Raw genomic sequence first — 10,413 nt, forward strand, 5'->3', positions numbered from 1 at the left:
AATAGGGTTTAGGTCTGGAGACATGCTTGGCCAGTCCATCTCCTTTACCCTCAGCTTCTTTAGCAAAGCAGTGGTCGTCTTGGAGGTGTGTTTGGGGTCGTTATCATGTTAGAATACTGACTTTCGGCCCAGTCTCTGGAGGGAGGGGATCGTGCTCTGCTTCAGTATGTTTGTATTCATGGTTCTCTCAATGGACTGTAGCTCCCCAGTGTCGGCAGCACTCATGCAGCCCCAGACCATGACACTCCCAACACCATGCTTGACTGTAGGCAAGACACACTTGTCTTTGTACTCCTCACATGGTTGCCGCCACACACGCTTGACACCATCTAAACCAAAAAGGTTTATCTTGGTCTCATCAGACTACAGGACATGGTTCCAGTAATCCATGTCCTTAGTCTGCTTCTCTTCAACAAACTTTTTGCAGGCTTTCATGTGCATCAGCTTTAGAAGAGGCTTCCTTCTGGCACAACAGCCATGCAGACCAATTTTATGCAGTGTGCGGCTTATGGTGTGACAGGCTGACCCCCCCACTCTTCAGCCTCTGCTGCAATGCTAGCAGCACTCATATGTCTATTTCCCAAAGACAGCCTCTGGATATGATGCTGAATACATGCACTCAACTTCTTTGGTCGACCATGGCGAGGCCTGTTCTAAGTGGAACCTGTCCTGTTAAACCGCTGTTTGGTCTTGGCCACCGTGCTGCAGCTCAGTTTCAGGGTCTTGGCAATCTTCTTATAGCCTAGGCCATCTTTATGTAGAGAAACCATTCTTTTTTCAGATCCTCAGAGAGTTCTTTCCCATTAGGTGCCATGTTGAACTTCCAGTGACCAGTATGAGAGAGTGAGAGCGATAACACCAAATTTAACACATCTGCTTCCCATTCACACCTGAGACCTTGTAACACTAACGAGTCACATGACACCGGGGAGGAAAAATGGTTAATTGGGCCCTTTTGTTGCCAGCGATTTAGACATTAATTGCTGTGTGTTGAGTTATTTTGAGGGGACAGCAAATATACACTGTTATACAAGCTGTATACTCACTACTTTACATTGTAGCAAAGTGTAATTTCTTCAGTGTTGTCACATGAAAAGATATAATAAAAAATTTACAAAAATGTGAGGGGTGCACTCACTTTTGTTAGATACTATACCTTGTACCCTGCCTCCAGCAAGGCTACATTCATGATGCCTTTATCGATGCAAATGTTCCAGGCCCACCAGCTCTCCACCTCAGGGGTCATGTCCAGGTCCTTTTCCCATGCGATTTGGTATGAGAGTTTCGACGATGGGATAACAAATGATTTGTACAACATCAAGATGCATCCTTGCTGCAGAGCCCCCTGCATGCACCTATTTTCAAACATTGTTCGTACTGTTAAGTTGGGGCTGATTCGGTGCAGAGAATTTAAATAATGTTCAATTTGTTGTAAGTATAAACACTCAGATAGGGGCAGATCTAGATCTTGCACAAAGTATAAGGAACCCCTTTTGGATCAAGGAAATGTTCTATGCGATAAAGGCCTTTGTTCAGCCACCAGCGCTATAGGAGGGTCTTAAACCTGGCGGGAACAGTGGGTTATTAATGAGAGGGACTTCAGGCATATTGGGAGAGTGGAAATGCCATCTTTTACAGGAGGAGTCCCACAGACAGACAGAGTGGGAAAGCGTGGGACACTATAGCTTCACGCATTTCGAAGGGATCCAGAGGCTCATATTTGTGGGAAGCTGGGAACAAACATGAGCCTCCAGAGATACCCAAGCCATAGAGGAATTTCTACTCCAAAACGGTTTGCTGTTCCCAAGCCAGATTAGGCATTCACCACATCCTGGGCCTCAAGGTTCTATATGCTTAAGGGTACTAAAATTTGGAATGGTATTACTGAGATTTCTAATCACTTCCCCTTACTGTGGGGACTTTCTTGCCTTCGTCGACATATTTGAGCTTATTTACATGTACACATCTTTCCAGCACATCCGCTCTTTCTGTGCTTTGCGGTGGGGCCTCTGCATTAAAAGTTTGTGGCTCTTCAGCCTCTCCACTATACACTAGGTGGTCACCAATGTGCTGGCCTCAGTTTTGACCCTCTTGCACTCTTGAGGTATCCTATAGTGGACTATTTGGATGAATTCCTCTTAAAGGCAAGGGCTCTGAAGGACAATGTGCCTCTGGTTGTCCAGATGGGTCTGAAGGACAATGTGCCTCTGGTTGTCCAGATGTGCAATTCCTCTTCCGATGGCTCTGGCTCTTTATTTTGGGCTTATGCCTTCAAGGAATGAGTTCCCCTCTTTACTCTCATGGCCCATTCCAACAGATCTGTTAGCGTTTTTTGGGCCTTTCAGTAACAGGCATCCATTTCGCATGTCTGCAAAGCCACCACCTGGTCTTCCATTCATACCTTTTCAAAGTTTTACCAGGTGGATTTCCAGACCTCTGCTGATGCAAGCTTTGGTTGCAAGGGGCTTGAAGCTGTTATCTGAGAGTTTCAAATCAGTTGACCCTTGTTTTTTTTTGTGGGCCTGTTTGCTATATTGTTTCCATCCCCAATTTTGACTTGCCTGTAATTTGCATATTTTGGAGTGCAGTGCAGCTTTTGTCGGTGTCCAACCACCGGAGGGTAATGGCATACAACCCATGGTCTAGGATTACAAAGCCTTTGTCATGTCCTGTACCTCAGGAAATGCAATTTACAGGCAAGTCCAAATTCTTTTTTTTTCCTTTTAATGTAAAGGTTTTACATAAATGAATAAAAGCTGACTGGTGTTAGTGTAAATGGTTTGTCTCAACCCTCCAAATGCCACTTTTGCTGGAAAACTTGGCCTTTTAAAGGAAGCTGGAAAAACCTCTAAAAATGCTGCCACCACATTTGAGAGCTGGTAAGCTGCTACATTTTGGGGTATTTTTGGATTTAATACCACTCTAATTTCTCATGTGAAGTTAGTTGCTACTCTCCTATGCATCAAATGGGTTGGTTTTGTGTTTGGTTTTATTGATTGTGATTGTATGTTTTTTATAAACCTTGACAAAAACTTTTTTTTTATTTGGTTGCACTCTTCTTGTCTTTTATTTTTAGGGCACTGAGCGATCTGACGACCCACATGGTGGTAACAGATTCTATGGATGAATTCCAGAAGCAGTTGGATACAGGAAAAGTATGTTTTAGTTTTTTTTTTTTTTTTAATTTGGTTTTTAGGGTAGGGAAACTTGACCGAATATTAAACACAATTCCTAAAGCTAACACCAGAAAAAAGATCCTTATTAAAAAAATATATATATATTTTCAGGTTTGTGTCAAAAGATTTTTAGTCATTTACAGTCATGTGGCTAAAAATAAAGCTCCTTAACTTGGTGTTAAAGCCTTGTGAACTGATCATATACTATACACTCCTCCTTTTCCTAGCACATGTTCAGGTTTTTTCAGACCACCATGTTGTCACCCTTTCAAACAGCAAAGGAAAATGGCATTTTTCCTGATGGTGATATCAATTTATCATACCTATGCGGTGTATCAAATAGGCCACTTGTAGTTTGCATCGGAAGCCTGTGTGACAATCGGAAGAACAGTTGAGATACAGGAACAGGGAGTTGTCATCATAGAATACGAAGTGCCTAAATAAGGATCACCAGGAAATATATGCTAATAAAAACTTCAGATTTAAATAGAATTACAATCCTATTAAAATTAAACGGATACAATGAGATTTTAACAGTTTGGATTTACGTGTACTTAAAAGGGATGCTATAGATCCCCCAAAGGGTCCTCTATTTCATCTTGGCTGTGCTGTAGTGGCTGAGGACTTGAACCAGGGGACATGGTTTCTGCAATGTATCGCACCCTCTTCCCATCAGTTGCCAACATCATGGCAGCCTGTAAGTGCACAATGGTGAAAAGGCCACTTTGACACTATCTTGCATTTTACAGGTTTTCAGTCCTAGGCATCATGAATTGCTCAGCAGAAATCACAGGTGCTTGCAGAGCACACATATGGATGCCTGTGTGAATTGCAAAAAATGGGGAATGGCACTTTAGGAACACCTAGGCAACTTACCTAGCGTTGCTTTGTTTTTTCTACCTGAGTTGTTTGCTTTTATGGAAGAAGCAAGCAATATTCCCTACATATGAAGCATTGTGGATCTTTTCACTACTTTATGCTAACTATCTTTTAAAGTGGTTCTAAAGCCTACAAATTTTTTTTATCTTAATGAATTCCTTGCATTAGGTTAAAAAAAGGTTTAGGCATCAGTACCCCTCTTCTTTTTCTTGCCTGAGCCCTCATTTGATCCAGTGCTGTGTACGTCTTCAGCTCTTCTCTCCCCTCAATTTCGGGTCTCGCAGGCTTTGCTGAGCTCCCGCTGCTGTCAGTCAAAGCTAGTGACGAGAGAGCGGGGAGCTAGGCTAAGTCCTGCTGTCTGTGTCTATAGATGCAGACAGCGAGGCACGGGAGCGAGCCTGCACTAGTGCCCCTGTAGAAAGCGGCTTTCTATGGGGGCACTTGTTGGATGAGCCACCTTAGAAGGTACGAGGGACCTTAGAAGGGGAGGTTCGGGGCCACTCGGTACAATTCCATTGCACAACGCAGGGAAGTATAAACCGGTTTGTTTAAAAAAAAAAGCATTTACAATCACTTGCGCCATTTATACAAAATAACCTCTTCCTAAAATGGCTTCAAATTCCAGATTTCTGTCTAGATAAGCAGCAATAAAATATCACTGCGAGATTCGTCTCTGATAATGTAAAAGGCGTGTACTCTTTCAAGGTTGATTAGGCTTATGATAATCTACGTATACATCAACAGGAAGCCATAGTTTTTACTGAGCAAGGGCAATTTGTCCTTCATGGCAGGTAATTGCACAGCTATAAGCTGCTGCTGTATCCGACAGCAGAACTCCGTTTTCAGTCTATAGGGCTCTGAAGGATCCTCTACTATCTTGTTTGTTAGCAGTTTCTATATTATTCTCTTGGGTTACATGGCCACTGTCCAAAAGTTTCACAATTTTCATAAACTTCCTTTAAAGGGGTTTTAAGGGCAATTGCTGAGGGACACGCAAACTTTTCAATAGATCAGATCAGAGCAGAGCATGTCGTTATTGGCGAAATAAATAAAGCAGAGAAAATAAATGTACCGCAGTTTTTGCAGGACGTGTATATCGGTTTTGTTTTTTTTATATAGTTCATTTCAGTTGGCTACATATAAAAGCAAATCTAAAATGAGTTGCAAAATTCTCCTTTTGACATGAAAATGTCATTTAATATATTTAAATCGGCAGCTTTTATTAAAATGATGCCCGTTAATCCTGCTAGTAAAACTCCTTGGTAAGGCACTAATGTGGCTAGAGGAATCCTCCCCTCTGGGACATTGTATTCTAACAGCGGCTCCTGCTACTGTCGACATTCACTTGAGAAGTGGCTGCAGCTACTAATCGACAAACATTATTCAGCATGTCTGTTCAACAGTCAATCTTAAGCAAGCCATGCACACTAAGTTTTTTTTTTTTTTTTTGATTCAACCAACGGTTAAAAAAAAAAAAAAACTGACACATCCACACAAGCAATGTGGATGCAGGGATCTCCTCCCGCCACTCTATTGTACTCTGACAGCGGGACTGCCCCCCAGCAGTGACCTTTTGACAGGAAGCCCATCGTTAGACCAGTTTCTGTTGAACAGACAGCAGTACACATGTACCAAAATACAGCCAGTACCTGCTGATCCAGCCAATTTTCAGTACCTGTATACCCTGCTTAGTGATCAACATCTGACAAACAGGGAGGGCCACACACAGGTCAAGCTTCAGCCGGTCCCTGATGAACTAGCTGAATATCAATCCGTCTATAGCCAGCTTTACTGCTGTAATGTGAACCCAACATAACTTGTATGGGGAAGAGATCTCAATAGCAGGAGACCACAATACACCCGCAGCTAAATTCCTCAGAGGAGGGGCACCCCTCCCTCTTTCCTATTAGATCAAAATCTGGATTTGCAGTGTGCAAAAGCAGTCACCAAGTGTCAGGGGAATGCCGGTCTTTATTAGTTGCACAGCGTGCGCTGGGAAATACCATCAAGTACCCTGTAAGAAATCCTTTTTTGCTAACATGATATACTTATAATAAAACTAAAAAGATTTATAAAGCTGCATAGTATAATAGAAAAAGTTCATTAAATTGGTCAAAAAAAAATTTGGCTTACCTTTAAGCCCACTGCACATTTACGCATTGTGATAACATGTTAAAATATGCATTTTTACCAAACTGCTAAGAAGGCACCTATGCTACAGCACACCATACATATTGTGTTTAGCGATGTATAACAAAAATGCAGGCCCCTTTTTTTGTCAGTTGCTGTGCATTCTAAGCTCATTCAAAATTATTGGTTTAACAGACATTAAAATTAAAGGTTTTTCTTTTTAGAAAGCGTAGAAATACTCAGTTGGTTTTCTTTTTTTTTGTCCCATTGGGGAGGTTTCACTTCACTTCCTGTCCAATAGGCCAAACAGGAAGTGAGCAGAAATCCTTCCAAAGTGGGAGAATACTTTCCTGACAGATTTTTGAATTCCTCTCCTCAATCCAAAACTAAAAAAAAAATTGCCTTTAGTATAGTATACTTTAATACTTTAATGCAATGCACGATGACACGTGTGGGAATGCAAAATTATGAAAAGGACCTGATATTGAATTGTTTTCATAAAAAGTAGGAGGCTATCATCACAGATGGCCTTATAGAAACCTTGGATACCAGGCTGTGTTTGAGATCAGTATATTTCATTCACAGTCCCGCAACAAGTTTGCTGTAAAGGAGTGTCAGAAAAGTATCAGAAATACTTATCTCTGACTTTTTACTGGTCAACAACTCTGACCGCACTGAAGTCCGAGCATCAGAATGACAGCCAGGTGTAATAGCAATACACCCAATACACTTTCTGTTGTTTTCCTAAAGGTCAGACTAAGTTGTCTTCTGCTTGTGCCCATAGACATAAGGATCAGTGCCCAGTCATTAATAAACATCTTATGTCTGTTGAAAGCCATTAATTAGGTTTATAAAACATTTTTTGGGGGGTTCTTTTCTGTCATTTGAGACCTAATGGGTTTTCTGTTCATCTGCAGATTGTACAGATACCATTCTGTGGGGAGATTGACTGTGAGGACTGGATAAAGAAGACCACTGCCAGGTAATCTGATCTAACATCATACGATACTGTGCCATTGTAAGATTTCTTGTTCTAATTTTTTACTTTTTTTAAATCTTTTTCCACAACTACAGTATGTGTAGTGTAGTAAAGCGGGTATAGACAGACAGGGTTTTTTTTTTTTTTTCCCAATCAACCAGGGGGTTGAATGGGAAAAAAAGTACAGATCCCCACATCCACATAAACTACATGGATGAGGGGAATCTCCCTTGCTGTACTATTGCTTTTTGATACAATTGTAGCATGTGTGCATACACTTTTTTCTGATTTGTGTTCTCATTGCATACTAAGAGCCACTGCCACTGAGAAGTTGGGCCACTAGCTCGCCTTCCCCATTCTACCCTCTCTGCTTTTTATATTGCTCATTTTACTACTCTCAAACAATGCACTGCATTCTGTGAATGGAAGAGCAATTGAATAACAGGATCTCCAGCGCCCATTTAAAGATCGCTGTGGGAGAGTACCATGAATACTATGAATGGCAGAGAGCGCAGAAGGGGGCAAGCAGGACAATTTTTCTCAGCAGCAATGGTGGATGTTAAAATAATAAGTTCAGATTTCCTGAATAAAAATAATAAATGCACGTTGCTTTTTCTTGTGGCAGCCTGGTAAGCATTGCACCTGTGATTAGTGAATAAAGGGTGCAATGTCAGCCTTCTGCAGACAAACACTGCAGCTTTCTGTCTGTACCTTCATATGGGCTGTCCATTGAAAGCTGCAGGGCTTGTGAATGAACTACGAGAGCACTCATCAGTGCCCTCATAGTTCATTCAGAACAACAAGCCATCAGCCGCAGTGACTAATGGTACTTGTAGTTCATTCATTCACAGGAAACTGACAGTGTGTGCAGGGAAAGATTCCCTTCCCACTGTCACACTGAAAGAGGAACTGGGGACAGGAGGTGGAACATGTTACATGTTCCACTTTAAATACAGTTAGAACATGTAACCTGTTCCAAAAGGTGTGAACTTAACCTTTAACTCTCACATTGGCAGAAATTAGCCAGCTTCTCGGGGCAGTATCTGGTAGCTATAAAAGAGGCTCTTCTGGGAAGCTTTATCAGAATCAGCCATATGCAGGTAATGGAACACAAACCATTACACATAACTAAGAAATCTTCCACTTGAACTGTTTTAATGGAGTGTACTGTCTTGCATGGCAAGTACTGTAATGAACTAAACTTTCTGTCTTGGCTTATCATTTTAAACTCCTCCTTTTCTGTTATGATACAGGGATCAGGATCTAGAACCCGGAGCTCCTTCTATGGGCGCCAAGAGTTTGTGCATCCCCTTTAAGCCACTGAGAGAGCTTCAACCTGGAACCAAGTGCGTATGTGGCAAGAACCCTGCCAAGCACTATACGCTATTTGGACGCAGTTATTAGTGGAGAGTCATCCGGACCCCGTACTGAGCTGTTTATTTTTATTACCTAACCTTAAAACAGATTTTAGGACCCATCGTGTGTGCTGAAATGCTTCCCATTTCTGCACATGCTTTTTTTCTGAGTACATCCCAGATAATAAAAGCTATAAGGAAATTATGAGTCTGTCATTACTGATTACTGTTTTTTTGTGCTGAACAAGCTGGCTCGTTAGGTCTATAAACACTTTTTTCATCTACTGCAGCAGCAAAGGACATAATTTATAAAAAACTAACAGAATTTGTTGTCACATTTCCTTTTTTCTTCCATACTGCACTTCTGCAGCCATGAAAGAGACTTCTGCTTACTGGACAGATTCAAATGTTTTACATTTTGTCTGTTACATAAACTATCAGGATATGCATTAAAAATGTAACACCGGTATTGGCAACCAGTGGCTTGCTAGCCTGGTTAGGTAGGCATGCTGTACTTTTTTAACTGGCACCCAAAGGCCCAGTGTCATAGGCTGCAAATGCCAGCTCGCCAACCTGTCAACTACAAAGCCTGCCTGCTCACCCCCCCCCCCCCTACCTGACATCACTGACAGCATAATCCTGGTGACAGCTGAGGGCCGTGGTATGCGGGAGGAGCCCTATGGCACACTTCATCCTCTAGATAAAACCATGCAGCAGGTATGTAAAACTCATTTATTCCTTAAAGTGTAGGGTTTGGGGCTTATCTGAGGTCTGAAGGTATATGCAATGGGGCTGTGTTTGGGCTGATCTGGGGGGGGGGGGGGGGGGGTCTGAAGCTGCATGGGTCCTCCATGACTATGCCCTGTGGGTGGGGTAAAAACATGTCCAGGGGCGTGGCCTGGATGGAGTTTGGCTGAAGCTGCTATCACCTGTTACACACAATGCATGTTAGCGCAGCGCAATATTGTAAATGTTCATTTTGCTCATTTTACCAAGCTTTAAGGCAGGACAGTTCCTATTTTAGAAGCCGATCCTTTGTCAAAAAAATGTATGGGGTACATACTGTACTTCTGACTTGTTGAGGGCTAAGAACACAACACATACACAAATACCAACACTCCCCTTGGAAGAAAAGTGGGTAAGTGGTCAAGCCACAGCTTTCTAAGAATTCGTGGAAGTGTAGAGGGAAACCACTATCACTGTACCAAACCACTATTGCAGCACCAAACCAGCCTGATGTATACCACTATATCAAAGAACATAAAACAGAGCATGTTCATAACCATTTCTGAATATCATTTTCAAGGACAATTAAGAGCAGTATTACACTTCTAAAATGTACAAAATACTACCATGGCGCCCCAGTGGTATAGCATGGGTTTTATGGTAGTACCTCACACCAAACAAAAAAAATAAATAAAATTACAGAAAACCAGTGACCAGGTCATGGGCAGCCACGGTTTATTGATGACTTTGAAGGCTGGCTTGTGTGGTCTGATCCAATAGAAGAGCAACAGTAGGTCAAATTGCTGAAAAAGTAAACAATGGTTCTAAAGGAAAGATGTCCGAACACACAGTGCATCGCAGTCTTTTTGCGTATGTGGCTGTGTAGCCTCAGACAAGACAGGGTCCCTATGCTGACCCGTGTCCGCAGCCAAAAGTACCTATAATGGGCATGTTAGCATCAGAACAGTCTGCTCTGATGAAGTGGAATGGTTTAAGGAAAAAAACGAGTTTGAGGTGTTGACTTTGACTCCAAATTCTCCAGATCTCAGTCCAATCATCAGCATCTGTGGGATGTGCTAGAAAAACAGGTCCAATCCATGGAGGCTCCACCTCGCAACTTATAGGACTGAAAAGATCTGCTACTGATGGCCCTGTGCCAGATACCACA

General features: G+C 42.1%; 1 protein-coding gene across 4 annotated transcripts in view; it reads left to right on the forward strand.

Moving 5' to 3' along the window:
* Positions 1 to 8,724, forward strand: part of EPRS1 (glutamyl-prolyl-tRNA synthetase 1) — a 142,142-nt gene extending 133,418 nt beyond the window's left edge. For all 4 annotated transcript variants that reach the window (XM_082249459.1, XM_082249461.1, XM_082249462.1 and 1 more), the window contains 3 exons: positions 3,077 to 3,155; positions 7,103 to 7,167; positions 8,418 to 8,724. In XM_082249459.1, the coding sequence (XP_082105585.1) occupies positions 3,077 to 3,155; positions 7,103 to 7,167; positions 8,418 to 8,568 (295 nt within the window). In that variant the 3' untranslated portion in view covers positions 8,569 to 8,724. The remainder of the gene's footprint in view (positions 1 to 3,076; positions 3,156 to 7,102; positions 7,168 to 8,417) is intronic.
* Positions 8,725 to 10,413: the final 1,689 nt, after the last annotated feature.

This window comes from Pelophylax lessonae (genome assembly GCF_965119305.1).
Source record: "Pelophylax lessonae genome assembly, chromosome: 3".
NCBI lineage: Eukaryota > Metazoa > Chordata > Amphibia > Anura > Ranidae > Pelophylax > Pelophylax lessonae.